The sequence below is a fragment of the Mobula birostris genome, chromosome 1 (genome assembly GCF_030028105.1).
Source record: "Mobula birostris isolate sMobBir1 chromosome 1, sMobBir1.hap1, whole genome shotgun sequence".
In the NCBI taxonomy this organism is placed as follows: Eukaryota; Metazoa; Chordata; class Chondrichthyes; order Myliobatiformes; family Myliobatidae; genus Mobula; species Mobula birostris.
The window spans coordinates 252,358,999-252,383,426 of record NC_092370.1 but is presented as its reverse complement, the minus strand read 5'-3'; the positions used below and the strand labels follow the sequence as shown (position 1 = coordinate 252,383,426).

At 44.2% G+C, this 24,428-nt stretch overlaps 1 protein-coding gene across 2 annotated transcripts in view; it reads left to right on the top strand.

Moving 5' to 3' along the window:
- Nucleotides 1-24,428, top strand: part of golga5 (golgin A5) — a 94,177-nt gene that overhangs the window by 47,463 nt on the left and 22,286 nt on the right. For both annotated transcript variants that reach the window (XM_072274814.1, XM_072274813.1), the window contains exons 4-8: nt 4,224-4,443; nt 7,065-7,188; nt 10,575-10,778; nt 16,271-16,441; nt 18,639-18,767. In XM_072274814.1, coding sequence (XP_072130915.1) covers nt 4,224-4,443; nt 7,065-7,188; nt 10,575-10,778; nt 16,271-16,441; nt 18,639-18,767 — 848 coding nt within the window. The remainder of the gene's footprint in view (nt 1-4,223; nt 4,444-7,064; nt 7,189-10,574; nt 10,779-16,270; nt 16,442-18,638; nt 18,768-24,428) is intronic.

Below are 24,428 nucleotides of genomic sequence, written 5' to 3'. Positions count from 1 at the left end.
CACAGCTGTGATAGTCTCTCTGACTAGTAATGCCACTCCTCCCCCTTTCATCCCTCCCCCTCTGTCGCATCTGAAACAACAGAACCCCGGAACATTAAGCTGCCAGTCCTGCCCCTCCTGCAACCAAGTCTCACTAAAAGCAATAATGTCGTAATCCCATGTGTCGATCCACGCCCTAAATTCATCTGCCTTACCTACAATACTCCTTTCATTGAAATAGATGCACCTGAGGACATTTCTATTTTGTACAAACCTTTGATTACTGTCTATACATGCAGTCCTCTCATGACCTTTACCCTCCTCCACCTCACTATCTGCTCTAACACTCTGGTTCCCCTCCCCCTGCAAATCTAGTTTAAACCCCCCAGGGCAGCACTAGCAGACTTACCTGGAGGGATGTTAGTCCCCCTCCAGTTCAGGTGCAACCCGTCCCGTCGTAACAGGTTCCACCTTCCCTGGAACAAGGCCCAATTGTCCAGAAACATGAAGTCCTCCCTCCTGCACCAACTCCTTAGTCCCGTATTTAGCTGCATTATCTTCCTGTTTCTAGCCTCACTAGCACGTGGCACAGGTAGCAATCCTGAGATTGCAACCCTGGAGGTCCTATCCTTCAACTTTGCACCGAACTCCCAAAACTCTCTTTGCAAGACCTCCTCCTTCTTCCTATCCACATCATTGGTCCCTACATGGACCACGACATCTGGCTGCTCACCCTCCCTCCTGAGAATACCGAGAACTCCATCCGAGGTATCGCGGACCCTGGCACCAGGCAGGCAACAGACCATCCAGGATTCTCGATCTCTCCCATAGAACCTCTTATCTGTCCCCTAACTATCGAATCCCCTGTCACTACTGCTCCTCTCTTTTCCCTCCTTCCCTTCTGAGCTGAGGATCCCGTCTCAGAGCCAGAGATGCAACCACTACAACTTGTCTCTGGTAGGTTGTCCCCACCAACAGAACCCAAAATGGTATACTTATTATTGATGGGAATGGCCACAGGGGTGCTCTGCTCATTCTGTCTATTCCCCTTCCCTCTCCTGACAGTCATCCAGCTACCTGCCTCCTGACTTTTACAGGTGACTGTCTCCCTGTAACTCCTGTCTATTTCTGCCTCACGAATGATCTGAAGTTCATCCAGCTCCAGCTCCAGTTCCAGTTCCCTAACTCAGTTTGTCAGGAGCTGCAGCTGGATGCACCTTTTACAGGTGTAGTCATCAGGGACAATTGTGCTCACCCTGACTTCCCACATACAGCAAATGGAGCACTTGACTGCCCTAACTGCTGCCTCCATTTCCTACTCCTAAGGTAATTAGAGTAATTAAAGGAACTTACCCAGCCTTACCTCACTGGGAGCAGGTTCAGCCTCAGCCTCAGCCTCAGCCTCAGCCTCAGCCTCAGCCTCAGCCTCAGCCTCAAAGCTCCACTCCTACCCTGAGCCACTCGCACACTGGCCACTCCTCTTCAGTTACCCCTCCTTTTATTTGTCCCTGCCAATTATCTCCAATACTCACTCCCTCTAATCAACTAATCAACACTGTTTAACCCTTCAGTTGCCCTCCGCACTCCTTTTAAATCACACTCACCTCAGCTCCTCAGCTGTTTCCCAGCACTCAGCGCTCTCCCCAGCCCCTCGCTCCTCGTCCTGCTGTGACAGTCCCGCGATCACACTGTCCGGAGCCCTTCGCTCCTCCCCCTGCCGCGACGGTCCCGCGATCACACTGTCCTGAGTCCCCACTCTGCGCTCCTTTCATTATGTATTGCAATATACTGCTGCCACAAAATTACACATTTCTCGAATTAATGGAATGGTGGTGCATTTTCAATAGCCTCATTCTGCTCTTATGATGGCAGAATATAGTATGATAAGACTCTTGGCAGTGTGGAGGATCAGAGGGATCCTGGGGTCCGAGTCCATAGGAGCTGCGCAGGTTGACTCTGTGGTTAAGAAGGCATACGGTGCATTGACCTTCATCAACCGTAGGTCTGAATTTAGGAGTCGAGAGGTAGACGCAGGGAGTGGGGGCGTAGGGGGCGATGTGGGGTATAGGGGCGATTTTAGGGAAGATGTGGGGAGTAGGGAAGTGGGGGTGACGCAAGGAGTAGGGGAGTGGGGGAAATGCAGGAAGTTATTAAAATACATTAGGACGGATAAGTCCCCGGGGCCTGACAGAATATTCCCCAGGCTGCTCCACGAGGCGAGAGAAGAGATTGCTGAGCCTCTGGCTAGGATCTTTATGTCCTCGTTGTCCACGGGAATGGTACTGGAGGATTGGAGGAAGGTGAATGTTGTCCCCTTGTTCAAAAAAGGTAGTAGGGATAGTCCGGGTAATTATAGACCAGAGAGCCTTACGTCAGTGGTGGGAAAGCTGTTGGAAAAGATTCTTAGAGACAGGATCTATGAGCATTTAGAGAATCATGGTCTGATCAGGGACAGTCAGTGTGGCTTTGTGAAGGACAGATCATGTCTAACAAGCCTGATAGAGTTCTTTGAGGAGGTGACCAGGCATATAGATGAGGGTAGTGCAGTGGATGTGATCTACATGGATTTTAGTAAGGCATTTGACAAGGTTCCACAAGGTAGGCTTATTCAGAAAGTCAGGAGGCATGGGATCCAGGGAAATTTGGCCAGGTGGATTCAGAATTGGCTTGCCTGCAGAAGGCAGAGGGTGGTGGTGGAGGGAGTACATTCGAATTGGAGCATTGTGACTAGTGGTGTCCCACAAGGATTGGTTCTGGGACCTCTACTTCTTGTGATTTTTATTAACGACCTGGATGTGGGGATTGAAGGATGGGTTGGCAAGTTTGCAGACGACACAAAGGTTGGTGGTGGTGTGGATAGTGTAGAGGATTGTCGAAGATTGCAGAGAGACATTGATAGGATGCAGAAGTGGGCTGAGAAGTGGCGGATGGAGTTCGTGAGGTGGTACACTTTGGAAGGACAAACTCCAAAGCAGAGTACAAAGTAAATGGCAGGATACTTGGTAGTGTGGAGGAGCAGAGGGATCTCGGGGTACCTGTCCACAGATCCCTGAAAGTTGCCTCACAGGTAGATAGGGTAGTTAAGAAAGCTTATGGGGTGTTAGCTTTCATAAGTCGAGGGATAGAGTTTAAGAGTTGTGATGTAATGATGCAGCTCTATAAAACTCTGGCTAGGCCGCACTTGGAGTACTGTGTCCAGTTCTGGTAGCCTCACTATAGGAAGGATGTGGAAGCATTGGAAAGGGTACAGCTGCCTGGTTTAGAGAGTATGGATTATGATCAGAGATTAAGGGAGCTAGGGCTTTACTTTTTGGAGAGAAGGAGGATGAGAGGAGACATGATAGAGGTGTACAAGATATTAAGAGGAATAGACAGAGTGGATAGCCAGCGCCTCTTCCCCAGGGCACCACTGCTCAATACAAGAGGACATGGCTTTAAGGTAAGGGGTGGGAAGTTCAAGGGGGATATTAGAGGAAGGTTTTTTACTCAGAGAGTGGTTGGTGCGTGGAATGCACTGCCTGAGTTAGTGGTGGAGGCAGATACACTAGTGAAGTTTAAGAGACTACTAGACAGATATATGGAGGAATTTAAAGTGGGGGGTTATATGGGAGGCAGGGTTTGAGGGTCGGCACAACATTGTGGCTGAAGGGCCTGTACTGTGCTGTACTATTCTATGTTCTATGTGGGGGCAATGTGAGGAGTGTGGGCGACATGGGGAGTGGGGGAATAGGTGCGATGCGGGGAGTAGGGGCGACGAGGAGTGGGGGAAACGTGGAGAGTGGCTGCGACATGAGGAGTAGGGGTGTGGGGGCGATGTGGGGAGTGGGTTTGATGCAGGAAGTGGGAGGAAACGCGGTGAGTAGGGGGCGACGTGGGGCCTAAGCAAATTCCTGACTGATTTCCAGAACCAGGGGTTGTACGTACAAGGAAAAGTTGGAATTTTTCTGACACTCGTTCCAATAGACAGCCTGAGCGACAATAAGTAGAGAAGGTATTAAACTGATGAGGGTTACATTAATTATTCCTAAGTGAACTCAAATACAGCAATGAGAGAAATTAAATTTGAAAGGATTAAACAAGTAAGAGAAGCCAAAGATCTCAAGAGCCATGATATTTTGTTTTACAATAGTCCTTTAATTTGGAAATTTGCGCAAAAAACATTGCATTATTCCAGATGCAGTTGGTTGGGGTGAACAGCCTCTGTGATCTGTACTTTCATGTCATGGTAATTTTTGTGTTTGTAGAGTTAAATAAATCCAGGAAACAGATTGAGAAATGGAATACGGAAAACTGGAAGACAGACAGGATCAGTCGGGAGCTGCGCTCTCAGGTGGACGACCTGAACGAGGTGCTGAGTGCCAAGGATTCTCAGCTGGCAGTGCTCAAAGTGAGGCTGGAAGAGGCAGATCAGCTGCTGAAGACGCGCACTGAAGTGATAGACATGCTGCAGAGTGAGAAAAACAGGTAGCAATGACTCTGTTGGCATGCATGTTGTTCATTAGATAAAATTTATTCCATAAAGCTTCCAAAAGGCACTGAATTTGGATGAGAAACAGACTGAAAAAGAGATTTTAACACTTGTTCCTTTCATGAGATTTTTATTTATTTCATGGCGTTTTTGAAAGGAAAAACATGCAGCTCTTCATTTATAACATTTAGTGAAATCAAGGATGCAGTTCACAGTGAGGGCCCTTGTTGGTCAGAGCTGACCATGGATATTGTTCTTAGCTGTCTAAATACGCAAGCCTGGGCAGGACGATGTGGAGAGCAACTTCCTAACTTTTGAGCTCAGTGGCTCAACTCATAAAGGTCAGCCTGCCGTATACCTTCTTAGTCACCCCACTGGCCTGCCGCATACCTTCTTAATCACCCTATCAGCCTGCCATATACCTTCTTAATAACCCCATCAGCCTACCGTATACCTTCTTAATCACCCTATCAGCCTGCCGTATACCTTCTTAATAACCCCATCAGCCTGCCGTATACCTTCTTAATAACCCCATCAGCCTGCCGTATACCTTCTTAATAACCCCATCAGCCTGCCGTATACCTTCTTAATCACCCTATCAGCCCGCCGTATACCTTCTTAATCACCCTATCAGCCCGCCGTATACCTTCTTAATCACCCTATCAGCCTGCCGTATACCTTCTTAGTCACCCCATCAGCCTGCCGTATACCTTCTTAATAACCCCATCAGCCTGCTGTATACCTTCTTAATCACCCTATCAGCCTGCCGTATACCTTCTTAATAACCCCATCGACCTGCCGTATACCTTCTTAATCACCCTATCAGCCTGCATTGCCACTTTTAGAGAGTTAAGAACTTGGACCTCATCAAGACTGTTAAGGGTCTTGTCCTTAACAGTGTACTGTCTCTTTACATTTGACCTGCCAAGGTGCAACACTTCACGTCTGGCTGGGTAGCACGATGGTTAGCTTAGCCCTTCACAGTACCAGTGACCCAGGTTCAATTCCTGGTGCAAAAGAGCAGTGCATGCAAGACCATCCAAGAATCTCACAGAACTAGAAGCCTTTTGCAAGGAAGAATGGGTGAAAATCCCCCAAACGAGAATTGAAAGACTCTTAGCTGGCTACAAGAAGCATTTTCAAGCTGTGATACTTGCCAAGGGGGGCGGGGGGGTGGGTGGTATTACTAAGTACTGCCATGCAGGGTGCCCAAAATTTACTTCGGTCCCTTTTCCTTTTTTGTTATTTTGAAACTGTAAAAGATGGGAATAAAAAAGTTTTTTTGCTTAAACTATTAAAGAAATGTGTCATCTTTAATTTTATGCCTTTTGGAAATCAGTTCATCTTTTACTCGCTTAGCTATTCACAGTAACAGAAATTTTTACCAGGAGTGCCCAAACTTTTGCATGCCACTGTACATCTGGAAATCCTTTTTCTTTGCAAGCATCCACAAAAACAGAGGGGTGCCCCACAGAATGAATGACAGTTAAATGTTAGAACCCAAAGTTCCCCCAGCTCTCCCCTCCCATGTTAAACGGCAGCAAGCAACAATCTCCCCTCCCCCCCCACCATCGGCAAAAAAAAGCATCAGCACTGCCACCAAGCACCCAAGCATGAGCAAAGCAACAGCAAAGACAGAGACTTGCAGTTATCCCAAAGACTTAGCGTTTCACCCAGTATACGACATATGACAGGTTCTCTCCTTCCCTAATAAGAGAGGAAGAGGTGTCTCAGCGGGGAGACATAACAAACAACTCGCTGGTTTACAATGTTAAAAGTTCGTTACAACGCTTTTTTCGCAAAGATCCCGGGTCTCCAGGCACACAGTCGCAGATAACCTGATCCACCAAAGACACATGAGTCTCCTGTCGTGACACGGACCCTTGATCTGCCCATCTGCAGAGCCCCGAGATCCTAGGCTTTCAAATCTGAGCCAGACTCTTAGGCCGAGCCTTTGGCGTGCCAAACAACAATGGCCAATCATTGCAGTGTATCATGGGGGTAAAATCAAAAAGGGTGATGAATACAAGAGTGAAGGTGATATGTATATTAGAGTTCACTACTTATGCTCAAATGTTTATGCTACTATTTGTGGTGATGTCGGTTTGCGGAATAAATGTGTTAAATTGTTGTATGCCCGAGGTACATCATTACAAGTTAACATATTTCACATCCATTCTAATCAGTTATGTCAAAGAATGTGCTGGTTTCCTGATTTCACTTTCCTCATTAAGCTAGCATAACTGTATAGCTCCTGTACTTCAATATCCAAAGTGTTGCCTTTTTTCCATATTTAATGTATATTACCATGTGCTGGGTTTATTGTTCCTCTTGGCATTGAGACTTTCCTCATTATGCATGCTGGAGCTTCAATTTAATTGCCCATTTACTGGGGGTTAAGTAAGTTTTGCTGTTGACATACACCCTCGTTGATGTAATAAGATGATTGTTAGTGCCTCTAACTGGCAGTATTAAACGGTGAGCAAATTGAAAATTCCTAAATGTTATGGAAGTGAGATAATATAGACTAATCCATGTCGTTGTACTGTGTATTTACACATTACATCTATCAAATCCCAAGGAGAGTTTTATAGTGACACTCCTGTTTTACTGAAAGGATTCTGCAGGATCATAATGAAGGCAGCAGCTTGCATAACCAAGCCTACCAGACGATGCAAGAGAGTCTTCTGGATGCCGAATCAACCCTTAAAAGAGAACAAGAGAATTATACTCAGATGCAGGTTGGTCTGAACAAAAGGTACCCAGAACGGGAAGCTGAATTCCAGTTAGGATTTAACTTGGTCTGATTTGTAATTTGCATTAAATCAGATTATGGAGCTATTTTAACTGGTTTGTTGGACGACGCACTTTCGAAGCTGCCTGGATTACAGGGCATGCGTTGTAACGTGCGGTGGGACAAACTGCTTTTCTGGACTGGTGAGGGCTGATGGGAGATTGGATAGGTGTTTATATAGTTAGGAGAGGCATAGATAGAGTAGACGGACTGTATCTTTTTCCCAGGGTTGAAATGTCTAATATCAGAGGGTGTGAATTTAAGGTGAGAGGGGGTAATTTTAAAGATGTGAGGGGAAAGTTTTTCACATCGAGAGTGAATGGGTGCCTGGAATCTGCTCCCTGGGGTGGTGATAGAGGCAGTTATGGCAGAGGCATTTAAGAGGCTGTTAGATAAACACATGAAAGTGAGTAAAATGAAAGGATATTGACATTGTTGAGGCAGAAGAGATTAAGTTAGCTGGCAATTTGATTACTAATTTAATTGGTTTGGCACAACCTTGTGTGTCGAAGGACCTGTTCCTGTGCTGTACTGTTCTATGCTCTATGAAGCTGAAATGGACAAAAGCGTTTTTATTTTGTGTCCATTTGCTTTCCAAGCAATTAAGAAAGGAAAAATTAAATATGTAAATCCAAGCATAAAGTGTGAAGACTTTTATAAGTAGTTAATTCTCATATTGTTTGTGTCTGTACCTTAAGCGTCAATCGTTATATAAAAAAGCACAAAAATCACACGATGGATTTTGTTTATGTCGCACACTTTGCTCAGCAGAATAAATACAGATTTCATTGTCTGATGCAGTCATGCTTTCTAAAACTTGTCATGGTGACAAGTGGTATTTTATCATTATGCCATAGCACAGAGGCAAATGTTTTTTTTCTTATAACAGTTTAAAACAAACTTCATTGATTGTGATTAGGGAGAATTTGTCTGTGATGCAGAGAAGTACAATAGGATAGAAATTTGTCCTTGGCAGCACATAGCAAAAGTACCACACATCAAAGTTGCTGGTGAACGCAGCAGGCCAAGCAGCATCTGTAGGAAGAGGTGCAGTCGACGTTTCAGGCCGAGACCCTTCGTCAGGACTAACTGAAGGAAGGGTGAGTAAGGGATTTGAAAGTTGGAGGGGGAGGGGGAGATCCAAAATGATAGGAGAAGACAGGAGGGGGAGGGATAGAGCCAAGAGCTGGACAGGTGATTGGCAAAAGGGATATGAGAGGATCATGGGACAGGAGGTACGGGAAGAAAGACAAGGGGGGGGGGAGGACCCAGAGGATGGGCAAGAGGTATATTCAGAGGGACAGAGGGAGAAAAAGGAGAGTGAGAGAAAGAATGTGTGTATAAAAATGAGTAACAGATGGGGTACGAGGGGGAGGTGGGGCCTTAGCGGAAGTTAGAGACCTCCCCCCGTACCCCATCTGTTACTCATTTTTATGCACACATTTTTTCTCTCACTCTCCTTTTTCTGCCTCTGTCCCACTGAATATACCTCTTGCCCATCCTCTGGGTCCCCCCCCTTGTCTTTCTTCCTGGACCTCCTGTTCCATGATCCTCTTGTATCCCCTTTTGCCTATGACCTGTCCAGCTCTTGGCTCTATCCCTCCCCCTCCTGTCTTCTATCATTTTGGATCTCCCCCTCCCCATCCCACTTTCAAATCTCTTACTCACTCTTCCTTCAGTTAGTCCTGACGAAGGGTCTCGGCCTGAAACGTCGACTGCACCTCTTCCTAGAGATGCTGCCTGGCCTGCTGCGTTCACCAGCAACTTTGATGTGTGTTGCTTGAATTTCCAGCATCTGCAGAATTCCTGTTGTTAGCAAAAGTACGATCACATTGGTTCTCCATCTCTGAAACTCAATTCCACTGGAAATCTGCAGTAGAGTACAGTTCCCAGCTGTGAATATATAGTTACCATACATAATTGAGGATGTGTTTCTAATCCTTGGACTGAAGTAGTATACTGTCCATGACAGCTGACATGCAGAACATCTGCACTGAACCTTTCATTGTGTTTGTGGAATTCCACCAGAGTTCACCCTTGTCCCAGTTTCACCTCTTATTTCTTTATTCTCAACTCATGATGTTTGTATCTCTCGTTTAAAATTAATACAGTGGATTCCGGGTAACTGGGACATGTTGGAACCAGTGTATGTTGGATGCCCCAATTAGATGAACTTTCATGGAAGTAGTTAAAAAGGTATAGAAAGACAAATTACCATTTAACTGAATAACAAATTATGTATTTAAATGAAATACAGAGCAAATTAAAACAGTACAAATAGCACTACAGTACTATAAAACTGTTATTAGTTGCAAATAGTTGCCCATGGAGGAATTCATCCAGTGTACGTTGCCGTGTTCTTTTGATTGACTGTAAATAAGCAAAATCAGCGCAGATACATACCTAGGGTTGTGCTTTGGCTTGTGTCAAATATTTTTGTGACTTCTTGGCAAGTGTCTGAAGTTTTCTAAAGTCAAAATAAAGGAATAACATTATCAAAAAATCACTATGTTTTGTATTGCAGTCCATCGGCCCAAATAGATAACGTAACACAAACGCAGACAACTGATGCTATTTAAAAACTGTTCGTCCTAAACACGATGTAGAGTCTAATGACCACACAAGTGCGTGTAACTGATGCTAATTAGAAACTGTTCGGTCATTGTCTCCTGTCCCAATTAGGCGGTATAGTGTCCCAAATAAACAAGGGAATCCTATTTTCTTGATTAGTTTCTGCTCTTTTAAGAGTTGTCCCAAATAAACAGCTGTCCAATTAACCAGAGTCCACTGTATTTTTGTTTTAATGTGTGTGACTTTATTTCTCATCTGGATGAAGAAGGCATTTGAGTGTGCTGTGCAACACAGTCAGTCATTTAATGAGACTGGACAGTAAGGATGAAGTAGGTAAACGTGAGAGAGAAATTCTTATAATTGTATGTGCTGGAAAGCTGTTATAAAGTGATACAGTCTTCTTCCCAGAATCTGTTTAGCACAGTGACTTGAACTTGCTGAAAAATCAAAAATCAAGAGCAAGGTTGTCACGGTAGCATAGTGGTTACTGCAATGCTGTTGCAGCTTGTGGTGTTGGGAGTCTGGGATTCAGTTCCAGTGTCCTCTGTACATCCTGCCTGTGAGTGCGTGCGTTTCCTTCGGGTGCTGTGGTTGCTTCCCACAGTCCAAGGACTTACCAGTTAGTAGGTCATTGTAAATTGTCTGTGATTGAGGTAGGGTTAAATAAGTGTGTTGCTGGGGAGTAGAGCTCAGTGGGTCAGAAAGGGCTGTTCTGCACTGTATCTCTGAAGAAAATAAAACACTTTTGTTCTTTCTGTTCAGACTGAATTTGCAGCTCGCCTCAGTAAGATAGAGTGTGAGCGTCAAAGTCTCGCAGAAGCGCTGACAGCAGCTGAGAGAAAGGCGATTGAAGAGAAGAGGAGGGCAGAAGATCACCAGCAGCAGCTCAAACTTGCCAAGACCAGCCTGGATTCTGCTAAACAGGAACTGGTGGAGTACAAGCAAAAGGCCTCCCGAATCCTGCAAGTGAGGACAAAGTTATGAAGAAGTACAACAAACTTGTATATTTAGCTAAGTAATGTCAAATGGATAATTTATTATGTGGAACGTACTTTGAGCCACGAGGGTCCCAACTCAGCAATGGAGACAATTTACAGCCTATAAACATATACAACACATAATAGCATAACATAGAGCACTACAACATAGCAACAGGCTCTCTGCTCCACACCAAGTATTAACCTGTCTAGTCCCATCGACCTGCACCCAGGCCATAGCCCTCCAAACCTCTCCCTTCCATGTACTTCAACATAGAAAATCTACAGCACGATACAGGCCCTTCAGCCCACAAAGTTGTGCCGGACATGTCCCCACCTTAGAACTACCTAGGCTTATCCATAGCTCTCTATTTTTCTAAACTCCATGTAGCCATCCAGGAGTCTCTGAAAAGACCCTATCATATCTTCCTCCACCACTGTCACTGGCATCCCATTCCACGCACTCACCACTCTCTGCGTAAAAAAACTTACCCCTGATATCTCCTCTGTACCTACTTCCAAGCATCTTAAAACTGTGCCCTCTCGTGTTAGCCATTTCAGCCCTGTGAAAAAGCCTCTGACTATCCACACGATCAATGCCTCGCATCATCTTCTACACATTTGTACTAAATATTGAGATTAGCACTGCTTCCACAACTGGCAGCTTGTTCCATACCTTCACCACCCTCTAAATGACCAAGTTCCCCATATGTTCTCCTTAAGCATTTCACCTTTCACCCTTAAACCCATGATATTTGCATTTACTCTATCTATACTCCACATAATTCTGTATACCTCTATCGAATCTCCCTCATTGTGTTGTTTCCGTACTCCACATAATTCTGTATACCCCTATCGAATCTCCCTCATTCTGTTATGTTTCCGTACTCCACATAATTCTGTATACCCCTATCGAATCTCCCTCATTCTGTTATGTTTCCGTACTCCACATAATTCTGTATACCCCTGTCGAATCTCCCTCATTCTGTTATGTTTCCGTACTCCACATAATTCTGTACACACCTATCGAATCTCCCTCATTGTGTTATGTTCCGTACTCCACATAATTCTGTACACCCCTGTCGAATCTCCCTCATTCTGTTATGTTTCCGTACTCCACATAATTCTGTATACCCCTATCGAATCTCCCTCATTGTGTTATGTTTCTGTACTCTACATTATTCTGTATACCCCTATTGAATCTCCCTCATTCTGTTATGTTTCTGTACTCCACATAATTCTGTATACCCCTATCGAATCTCTCTCATTCTCCTGTGTTTCAGGGAATGGAACCCTAACCCTAATCAATGTTTCCCTATAACTCAGGCCCTCAGGTCCCGACAACATCCTTGTGATTTTTTTTAGATGTGTAATTTGTGATGATCACTTTGGGAATAAAGAGTTAGAGTGCTCTATGGCTAGAAAGCATTGAGGTAGAGGAGAAAGTATTTAGAGAGCCTGGAATTGCTCTTGGAGAGGATGATGAACAGTTATCCAACTAATCAAAAATCCCAATGGTTCAGCATCTGGCTCACCGCTCGGAGCGTCGGAGTTTGCAGTTCAATTCTGGCATCCCCTTTGAGAAGGCGGGTTAGCTCCCACAAGTTAAAGACGTACCAGTTAATAGGTTTGCAAATTGTCCTGTGATTAGATTGGGTTACTGGGTGGCACGGGTTGAAGGACCGCAAGGGTCTGTTCCACACTGCATGTCTAAATAAGTAAATAAAATTGTACCTGGCCCTCTCTGGCTTCTCTCGCTGGGGCTCCCATTCCTGTGTTCCATTCAAATGACCAGATTCATTTGTGTAACATCTTCAATAAAGCTGAATTAAAAGTGAAACATCTTACTGTCTAAAACATAGGCTAGTTCAGCACCACCGAAGTCCCTGGCCAGATGGTCTGCATCCCAGAGTGCTTAAGGAAGTAGCCCAAGAAATAGTGGATGCATTAGTGATAATTTTTCAAAACTCGTTAGATCCTGGACTAGTTCCTGAGGATTGAAGGGTGGCTAATGTAACCCCACTTTTTAAAAAAGGAGGGAGAGAGAAACCGGGGAATTATAGACCGGTTAGCGTAACGTCGGTGGTGGGGGATCTGCTGGAGTCAGTTATCAAAGATGTGATAACAGCACATTTGGAAAGCGGTGAAATGATCGGACAAAGTCAGCATGGATTTGTGAAAGGAAAATCATGTCTGACGAATCTCATAGAATTTTTTGAGGATGTAACTAGTAGAGTGGATAGGGGAGAACCAGTGGATGTGGTATATTTGGATTTTCAAAAGGCTTTTGACAAGGTCCCACACAGGAGATTAGTGTGCAAACTTAAAGCACACGGTATTGGGGGTAAGGTATTGATGTGGATAGAGAATTGGTTAGCAGACAGGAAGCAAAGAGTGGGAATAAATGTGACCTTTTCAGAATGGCAGGCAGTCACTACTGGGGTACTGCAAGGCTCAGTGCTGAGACCCCAGTTGTTTACAATATATATTAATGACTTAGATGAGGGAATTAAATGCAGCATCTCCAAGTTTGCGGATGACACGAAGCTGGGCGGCAGTGTTAGCTGTGAGGAGGATGCTAAGAGGATGCAGGGTGACTTGGATAGGTTGGGTGAGTGGGCAAATTCATGGCAGATGCAATTTAATGTGGATAAATGTGAAGTTATCCACTTTGGTGGCAAAAATAGGAAAACAGATTATTATCTGAATGGTGGCCGATTAGGAAAAGGGGAGGTGCAACGAGACCTGGGTGTCATTATACACCAGTCATTGAAAGTGGGCATGCAGGTACAGCAGGCGGTGAAAAAGGCGAATGGTATGCTGGCATTTATAGCGAGAGGATTTGAGTACAGGAGCAGGGAGGTACTACTGCAGTTGTACAAGGCCTTGGTGAGACCACACCTGGAGTATTGTGTGCAGTTTTGGTCCCCTAATCTGAGGAAAGACATCCTTGCCATAGAGGGAGTACAAAGAAGGTTCACCAGATTGATTCCTGGGATGGCAGGACTTTCATATGAAGAAAGACTGGATGAACTAGGCTTGTACTCGTTGGAATTTAGAAGATTGAGGGGGGATCTGATTGAAACGTATAAAATCCTAAAGGGATTGGACAGGCTAGATGCAGGAAGATTGTTCCCGATGTTGGGGAAGTCCAGAACGAGGGGTCACAGTTTGAGGATAAAGGGGAAGCCTTTTAGGACTGAGATTAGGAAAAACTTCTTCACACAGAGAGTGGTGAATCTGTGGAATTCTCTGCCACAGGAAACAGTTGAGGCCAGTTCATTGGCTATATTTAAGAGGGAATTAGATGTGGCCCTTGTGGCTACGGGGGTCAGGGGGTATGGAGGGAAGGCTGGTGCAGGGTTCTGAGTTGGATGATCAGCCATGATCATAATAAATGGCGGTGCAGGCTCGAAGGGCCGAATGGCCTACTCCTGCACCTATTTTCTATGTTTCTATGTTAACAGAATGTTGCTGTTAGAGGGCAGAACTGAACAACAGCATTAGGCTCCTTTGAACTACTTTCACAAGGGGGGGACACAAACTTTCATTTGAACTTTAATGTTTTTCACCGGTGCATTGCAATACTGGAATGTGGTCACTAGGTGGCAAGAATGAGCTTTATTTGATAGTTTGGAGTAATTTTTGTATTTACCTTATCCCATCATGAGATGCTTTTGCAACTTTCCGGCAGAAAATGCCAATTTTAGATTAGACTCCTAAATATACAGTCAAGGTGTTTTAATTTGATATGTTTGAAAGGAGATTTGATAGAAGTACACAAAATTATGAGGGGTATAGATAGGGTAAATGCAAGCAGGTTTTTTTCCACTAAAGTTGGGTGGGACTACCCTATGGATTATGGGTTAAGGGTGAAAGGTGAAATCTTTAAAGTTCAAAGTAAGTTTATTATCACAGTACAACCCTGAGATTTGTTTTCTTGCGTACATACTCATTAATCCAAGAAAGGTAATAGAATCAGTGAAAGACTGCACCCAACGGGAACGTGGGGGGAACTTGTTCACTTGGAGGATGTTGAGGGTGTGGAATGAGCTGCCAGCACAGCTGCTGGTTGCAGAGTCAATTTCAACGTTTAAGAGAAATTTGGATAGGCACATGGATTGGAGGGGTATGGAGGGCTATGGAATAGGAATAGCCAGATTAGTAGTTCAGGAAGGAAAGGCATATTTCTGTGCTGGAGTGTTCCATGACTAATGAATGGTTCACGTTGAGTAGGACGTCAAAATTGCATCAAAGAGGAGCAAGTGTAGTCCAGGTGATCCCCAGATTACAGCTGTTTGGGTGTCAGAAATTTGCTTTAGAGTTCACAAACCACTACCCAAGCTCTACCCTTACAGATTTGTGTGTGGAGGTTTGTGTTAAGGAAAATCACTTGTAGACCATTTTCTTGAAAGCAATTCCCCCTCCCATAACATGGGTTTGCCAGTTGTTGACGAACTTGTATTGATGTGCAGTGAGGACTGAATAGACTGGTTGCATCATGACCTGGTATGGAAACGCTAAAGCCTTTGAACAGAAAATCCTACAAAACGTACTGGATTTGGCCCAATACCTCACGGGTAAAGCCCTCTCAACCTTTGAGCACATCTACATGAAATGCTGTCGAAGAAAAGCAGCATCCATCGTCAGAGACCCTCCCCACCCAGGCCATGCTCTTTTCTCACTGCTGCCATCAGGTAGAAGATACAGGAGCCTCAGGACACACCACCCGGTTACTATCCCACAACCATCAGGCTCTTGAACAAAAGAGGATAATGACACTCATCTATTGAGATGTTCCCACAACCAATGATCTCACTTTAAGGCCTCTTTATCTTGTTATTTCATGCTCTCGTTTTTTATTGCGATTTATTTATGTTTGCATTTGCAGTTTGTTCTCTTCTATGGTCTTGCTCTTTCATTGATCCTGTTTACAGTTACTGTTCTATCGATTTGCTGAGTACTAAGAGGAATAGATAGAGTGGATAGCCAGCGCCTCTTCCCCAGGGCACCACTGCTCAATACAAGAGGACATGGCTTTAAGGTAAGGGGTGGGAAGTTCAAGGGGGATATTAGAGGAAGGTTTTTTACTCAGAGAGTGGTTGGTGTGTGGAATGCACTGAGTCAGTGGTGGAGGCAGATACACTAGTGAAGTTTAAGAGACTACTGGACAGGTATATGGAGGAATTTAAGGTGGGGGCTTATATGGGAGGCAGGATTTGAGGGTCGGCACAACAGTGTGGGCCGAAGGGCCTGTACTGTGCTGTACTATTCTATGTTCTATGTACGCCCATAGGAAAAAGAATCTCAGGGTTGTATGTGGTGACATGTATACACTGTGATAATAAATTGTACTTTGAACTTTCAACAATACAGGTGTCAATAGGCCTATATAAGGAATGTTCATCGTTTTTCTCCGTTACCATACTAAAATTACTTAACACAAACTTGTTATCAAATCTTTACGCTGTTCTTCCACAGTCCAAAGAGAAACTGATTAACAGCCTAAAGGAGGGTTCAGGGATTGAAGGTATTGAGAGCCATGCGATTAGCACACTGGAGCTGGAGGAGGTGCGGCATGAACGTGACATGCAGCGGGAAGAGATCCAGAGACTGTTGGGTCAGATCCAATCACTGAGGACAGAACTGCAGGTAGGTACCTCTTGTCATCAGCTGTAAAACTCTTCCTGCTTGCTTTAGCTGTGACTGAACAAAGCACCACAAGATGGAAATGGCTCTGACAGGAAAACCTGGCATTTTGGCTCTGCGTTTCTCCATGGTGTGCTTTTTGGGTGGGATTTTAAATGGAAGCCCAGTGAGTTGGGAGCAGAAATAGGCCATTCGGCCTTTCATTCCATCATGGCTGATTTATTATTCTTCTCAACCCCATTATCCTGCCTTCTCCCCGTATCCTTTGACGCCCTGAATAAACAATAAACTATCAACCTCTGCTTTATATATGCCCAGTGATTTGATCTCCACAGCTGTCTGTGGCAATGAGATTCACCACCCTCTGGCTGAAGAATTTCATATTGATAGAACACCCACAGCACAGGAGTAAGCTCTTCGACCCATCAAGTCCAAGCCTAGTCCCATGGACTTGCACCCTGACCATCGCCTTCCACACCTCTCCCATCCAAATTTCCCTTAAATGTTAAAATCAATGCGCATCCATCACTCACACTGGCTGCTTGTTCTGCAATGTCAGCAACCTCTGAGAGAAGAAATTGCCCCTCATGTTCCCTGTAAACTCTTCACCTTTCACCCTTAACCCATGAACACTGTCTACTCTGGCTCTCTGGTTCCCATCCCCCTGCAACTCTAGTTTAACACTCCCCCCAACCCCGCCAGTGCAGCATTAGCAAACCTTCCACTGGGATATTAGTAATCTCTCTTCAGCTGAGGTGCTAACCATCTTTTCTGTACAGGTTTACAGTTCCACCTTCCCTGGAAGAGAGCCCAATGATCCAAAAATCTAAAGTCCCCTCTCCTGCACCAACTTCTTAGCTACGTGTTAAACTGTTTGATCTTCCTGTTTCCTTTTATATTCTTTTCCTCTAGAAACGAATGCTAATGTTGCATTTGGCTTCGTCACCACCAGCTCAACCTGCAAGTTAACCTTTAAGGAATCCTGCACAAGGATCCCAAAGTCCCTCTGTACCTCTGATTCTTGAACTTTCTCCCCATTCCGGAAATAGTTTACGTCTTTATTCCTTCTACCAAAGTGCATGATCAAACATCTCCCTACACTATTTTCCATCTATCACTTTGCCCTGTCTTTCAATCTGTCCAAATCTTTCTGCAGACTTCCTACTTCCTCAGCACTACCTACCTCATTCACCTTTCTTCGTATTGTCCCAACGAAGAATCGGTCCCAACACAGATCCCTGTGGATCACCATTCTTCGTGTTGTCCCAACGAAGAATCGGTCCCAACACGGATCCCTGTGGATCACCTTTCTTCGTGTTGTCCCAACGAAGAATCGGTCCCAACACGGATCCCTGTGGAACACCACTAGTCACGGGCAGCTCCCTTTGTTCCCACTCTTTGCCTCATATCTGTGGTTCGATGTTTGGATGGGGTTTTAAATGGGAGCCCAGCGTTCTATTGAAAGATTGTTGGAAACTCAGGAAATTGGTGTGTTCTCAAAAAATCCCCTGTATTAACTGTGAATTGCAAAAGGGTGAAATTTGCTACTGAATTGAGTATTTCTCAGTCTACCAGTGGTCCATTGATAGTTCAGGAAGGGGCAATTATTTCAAGCTCTTCTTGATCTGGATCAGGGGTCCCAACCTCGTTTATGCCCTGGACTCCTGCCGTTAACCGAAGGGTCCGTGGACCCTAGGCTGGGAACCCTGCCGTTAACCGAAGGGTCCGTGGACCCTAGGCTGGGAACCCCTGAACTAGATCCTTGTTAATTTGCCCTGAAACCTTTAAGGACTATATATTCTCCCTCTGTGATAAATAAAGGAGACTGAAGTTAACTTTAGAATAATTAGTAAATGACAGTTTTGCCACTGTAGACCACAGTCTGACAGAAATTGTTTTAAATTTAAAAAATCCCAGTATAGGTTATTGTACATGCATGATGTAACTATTTTGGCAAATGTAAATGCAGTTGTTAATTATCATTGCTGATTTTGATGGGTGGGGATTTATTTTGCGACAGAGGTAAATTTGTAATTATATTCCATTCTGATATGAAGCATACACTTTACGGTGAAATGATCTGAAATTGATCCCATGTAAATTTATTTGAAGAAGTCTTGTGCAATTTGGAACCCTGGAATGGTCTGTGTAATGAAGCATTGCTGACTGATTCAACTTCTACACTTGAATTTGATTTTAGGATACTGAGGCTCAACAGTTAGGTGAGGTAGAATCGTTCAGGGAACAAATTCAAGAACTACAAGAACAAATCCATTCACTACTAGCATCCAAAAAGGAAATGGAAGCTGAACTAGAACGTCAGAAACAGGTATGTGTCAAAGTAAAATCAGGTTCAAGACCAAGTTTGTTGTCATTTCACTGTACATGTATACAACAAAATGAAACAAAATTCCTCCAGGCTGTGGTGACTCACAATACGTATCACACACAGCAGATAAAACAAAATATTAACACAAATAAGTTCACACAATATAAAATGCAAAATATTAACAGTTTTGATAAAGCTTTGATTGTGTGATGGACCACAGGGGTGTGCAGATGCAGTTTGTTGGAACTCAGCAGGTCAAATGGCATCAGTGCGAGGAAGTGAATCGCTGTGGTTTTGGGTAGAAACCCTGCATAAGAGAGGGTGAAAGGCCACCTTTTCTTTGGATGTCTTGAAGCAGGGTTTTGACTTGACAAGTCGATAATCCATTTCTTATGCAAATGCTGCTCCATCTACTGAGTTGTTCCAGCAGATTGTTGAGCACCATCCAGTGTGCGGCCTCAGAGCGTTTCTAGAAAAAGGTGAAATCATTATTGTGAGTATCAACAAAATAAAATGGTTTCTAACTTTTTCAATGATGTGACATGTACCTAGAGGTATTTAAAACTATTAAATCATAGTTCTTTAGCATCTCAGTAATGAGCGTAGTGTTCAATGTATCGTTACATTTCTTGAATCTTGTTGAAAATGGACCTGGTAAGTCAGAAGCTGTGAACAGTTATGTGGTGGAATGCCACGATGTTCCCCTTTTACAGAGCACCTAAGTAAATAAAGCTTACATTAAATTGATGCGTTAAAATTATTTATTTCAACGGCATAAGACATAGGAGTAGCACAAGGCCATTCGGCCCATTGGTTTGTTCTGTCATTCCATCGCAGTTGACTTGTTATCTCTCCCAACCCCATTCCTTTGCCTTCTCCCGGTAATCTTTGATGCCCTGACCAATCAAGAACCTATTAACTTCTGCTTTAAATATACCCAATCACTTGGCATGCCTGGGGCGATAAATTCCACAGACTAACCACCCTCTGGCTAAAGAAATTCCTCCTCATCTAAATGGATCTTACTCAATTCAGAGCCTGTTCCTTCTGGTCCTAGACTCCCCCTCCTGTGAGATGTGGGATTTCAGGGTATCTAACAGTCTCCCTGATGATGGCTTCTGCAGGAATTGCACCCAAATTCAGCTCCTGACTGACAAGGCCAAGGAACTGGCGCTGGATGTACTGAGGACCATCGTGGACTCTTTTACCGAGGTGGTCACGCCCAGCGTGCAGGCTTCGGGTAGTAGATGGATGGTGAGCAGCCAGAAGTCGTGCTGCACTTTGCCACCAGTGACAGGTAGAGAGGGGGAAGAGGTCCTGCACAGTAAGTGTAGGGAGCTAGGGAAGAGACTGAAGAGCAGGATGTCAAACTGGGATTACTCCCAGTGCAACGTGCTTAATCAGGGTAGGAGTAGGATGGTAGGACAGATAAATGAATGGCTGAGGAAATGGGGCAGGGGGTCAGATTTCTGGATCATTGGGATCTGTACAAAAGGGATGGGTTGCACCTGAACCTGAGGTGGTCCAATATCCTCACAGGTAAGCTGTTTGGGAGGGTTAAAACAAATTTGGCACATGAATGGAAATCACAGTGACAGGGCTGAGGATGGGGCAGTTGGTAAAACAAGCGGAGGCAGTGTGTAGTGAGACTGAGAAAGGACAGGTAGGTGGCAGCAAAATTGCAGTCGATGGGATGAATTGAATTGTAACATGGAGGCAAAACTCTCCTGTCTTTGGCATTTACCCATTCTTCGTAAACTCTATCTGGACTAATAGAACTTCCATCCAATTGATAGCTTTTGATTCTCATTAACATGTCCAAATGACATTCACCTAAATGGCTTCTCAGCTTGTTTTTGAGTTGATTCATTAGGCTAAGACCTCGCTCACAGTCCACACTAGACGCAAGAAAGGTTCCCCCAATGTCCATCAACTGTGCAAGGTCGCAAAACTGTTCATTTTGAAGTACAAATGCCACCATTTGAGCAAAGTTTGAAATCAGTTTGGATTTAATTTTTTCTTGCACGGAAAATTTGAAATCATTAAACTGTCCAACTATTACAGTATTTTCAACTAGAAAATCATGATATTTTAGACATAAGGCATTAACTTGTTTATTGCCAAATGTGAAGTCACAATCTGCAATTGCGGAGAAATCAAAAGCTGACCATTCTTGTACCTCATCTTCAGGAAACCTTTCTTCTAAATGAACACAAAGACAACAGAGAACTTGTATCTACTGTGACATTTTCTTCACGTTGTTGGCTTAGCAAAACTTTAACTTTGTCACTCCACGAAACATTGTCTCCCAGAAACTGCTTTCTTATCTTGTTAATTTTGTCTCGTGCAAAATGAAATGAATCAATCGGTGTCAGGCCACCCTTTTGCAGAATCTTGCACAGTGCAGCCAGTTCATCAAAGACATCACTTAAAACCTGTCAAGCGACTTTGTATGTGATGTTTATCAATTTCTTGTGACAGTATTTAGCCACAGGGTCACTTGACTGATCTTTTTCAATAAAAACTTAGTAAGTTATCTACAGGATTTGAAACCGATCTTTGTAAACTACAATATGAACACTGTCTGCCAAAGATGGCTGCCGCCGTGATGCAGCTGTACAGACCGGAACAGGAAAGATGAGGTGACGTAAATTAGTGAGTGACGTGCATTGTGGTATTTCAAAAACCGCCTAACTAGTTAACAGAAATATTTAGCTAAAAGATTATTTTCAATAAGTATAATTATTAATTACTACATTATTTTACCTTTTGTGCGCACATTAATTTCCTTTGTGTGCTGGTTGCACGCGCACAGCTTACAGGGAACTTAGCCTACAAGGTATCTTTTTAGAGCAGCTTATGGTTGAGCCCTCTAGGGGGAAAGACAATTCTGGTTTGGGTGTTATGTAATGAACCAGATTTGATTAGGGAGCTTAAGGTAAAGGAACCCTTGGGAGACAATGATCATAAAATGATAGCATACACCCGGCATTTTAAGAGGGAGAAGATAGAGTCAGATGTATCAGTATTACAGTGGAGTAAAGGGAATTGCTGGGGCATGAGAGGGAACCTGGCTGAAGTTGATTGTAAGGGAACACTAGCAGGAATGGTAGCTACACAGCAATGGCTGGTGTTTCTCGGGGCAACTTGGAAGATGCAGGATAGATACATATTTTAAAGGCAGGATATGGCAACCGGGTCTTTTGAGGGCATATAATATTGCAAAAATTAGTGGGACTTCAGAGATTTGAAAAATATTTAAAAACCAACAGAAAGTGATTAATAAAGCCGTAAGGAGAGAAAAAAATAAAATATGATGGTAAGCTAGCTAATAGTATTGAAAAGGATACCAAAAGTCTTTCCAGATATATAAAGAATTAAATATATATGAGAGTGGAAATGACTAACACGAGAGGACACAGTTTTAAGGTGCTTGGGAGTAGGTACAGAGGAGATATCAGACGTAAGTTTTTTTACGCAGAATGTGATGAGTGTGTGGAATGGGCTGCCGGCGGTGGTGGTGGAGGCGGATATGATAGGGTCTTTTAAGAGACTCCTGGATAAGTACATGGAGCTTAGAAAAATGGAGGGCTATGGGTAACCCTAGGTAAATTCTAAAGTAAGTACATGTTTGGCACAAGATTGTAAGCTGAAGGGCCTGTAGGTTTTCTATGTTTTTTTTCTGTGATGTTGACGAGGTAGTAATGGGGAACAAAGAAATGGTAGGCAAACTTAGTAAGTAATTTGCTTTAATCTTCACTGTGGAAGTCGCCAGCGTATGCCAGAAATCCGTGAGTGTTGGGGCAAGAGTGAGAATAGCTCCTATTACCAAGCAGAAGGTGCTCGGAAAGTTGAAATGTCTGAAGTTAGGTAAGTCACCTGGGCTAGATGGACTATACTGTTGGGTCTGAAAGAGGTGTCTGAAGAGATTGTGGAGGCATGAGTAATGATCTTTCACCAAGAGTCACTAGACTCTGGAATGTTCCCAGAGAAAAGTTGTGAATGTCCCTCTACTCTTTAAGAAGGGAGGGAGGAAGAAGAAAGGAAACTATAGGCCAAAACCAAGGAGATATCTTCCTCCTTCAAAGAAAGGGGGTTCCCTTCCTTCACCATCAATGCTGCTGTCACCTGCATCTCTTCCATTTCGCACACATCTGCCCTCACGCCATCCTCCTGCCACCCCACCAGGGATACGGTTCCTCTTTTCCTCACCTACCACCCCACCAACCTCCGCATCCAGTACGTAATTCTCTGAAACTTCCACCATCTTCAACAGGATCCCACCACCAAGCACATCCTTCCCTCCCCTCCACTTTCTGCTTTCCTTAGGGATTGCTTCCTATGTAAGTCCCTTGTCCATTCGTCCCTCCCCACTGATCTCCCTCCTGGCACTTACCCTTGCAAGCAGAACAAGTGCTACACCTGCCGCTACACCTCCTTCCTCACCACCATTCAGGGTCCCAAACAGTCCTTCCAAGAGAGGCGACATGTCACCCGTGAGCCTTTTGGGGTCATCTACTGAATCCGGTGCTTCCTGACTATCCATGAGACCTGAGGTCGATTGGGAGTCCGTGTTGCCGAGCATCTGCGGTCCGTCCACCAGAAAAAGCAGGATTTCCCAGTGGCCACCCATTTTCATTTCTCTTCCTATTCCCATTTGAACATGTTCGTTCACGGCCACCTCTACTGCTGCGATGAGGCCACACTCAGGTTGGAGGAGCAGCACTTTATGTTCTATCTGGGTTGCCACCAACTTGATGGCATGAACATCGATTTCTTAGGCCAGTTAGACTGACCTCAGTGGCTGGAAAGATGTTGGAGTCGATCATTAAGGATGAGGTCCCAGGGTACTTGGAGGCACATGAGAAAACAAGCCGTAGTCAGCATGGTTTCTCAAGGGAAAATCTTGCCTGACAAATCTGTTGGAATTTTTTGAGGAAATAACAGGCAGGATAGATAAAGGAGAGTCAGTAGATGTTGTTTACTTGGATTTTCAGATGGCCTTTGACAAGGTGCCACACAGGATGCTGCTAAACAAGATAAGAGCCTGTGGTTTTACAGGAAAGATTCTAGCATGGACAAATGACTGGCTGACTCCTAGCAGGCAAAGAGTGGGAGTAAAAGGGCCTATTTTGGTTGGCTTCCACTGACAAGTGGTGTTGTGCAGGGGTTGGTATTGGGACCATTTACTTTCATGATACATGTCAGCGATTTGGTTGACAGTATTGGTGGCTTTGTGGTCAAGTTTGCAGACGATGCAAAGACAGGTGGAGGGGCAGGTAGTGTTGAGGAAGTAGAAGGCTTTGGACAGATTGGGAGAATTGATGAAGTTGCAGATGGAATACAGTGTGGGGAAGTGTATGGTCATGCACTTTAGTAGAAGGAATAAAGGCACTGACAACTTTCTAAATGGGTAGAAAATTCAAAATTCAAAAATTAGAGATGTGAAAGGACTTGTGAGTCCTTGTGCAGGATTCCCTAAAGGTTAACTTGCAGGTTGAGTCTGTGGTGAGGAAGACAAATGCAATGGTAGCATTCATTTTGAAAGGACTAGAATATAAATGCAAGCGTGTAGTGCTGAGGCTTCATAAGGCATTGGTCAGACCGCACTGGGAGTATTGTGAGCAGTTTTGAGTCCCTGGCTAAGAAAATGTGCTGACA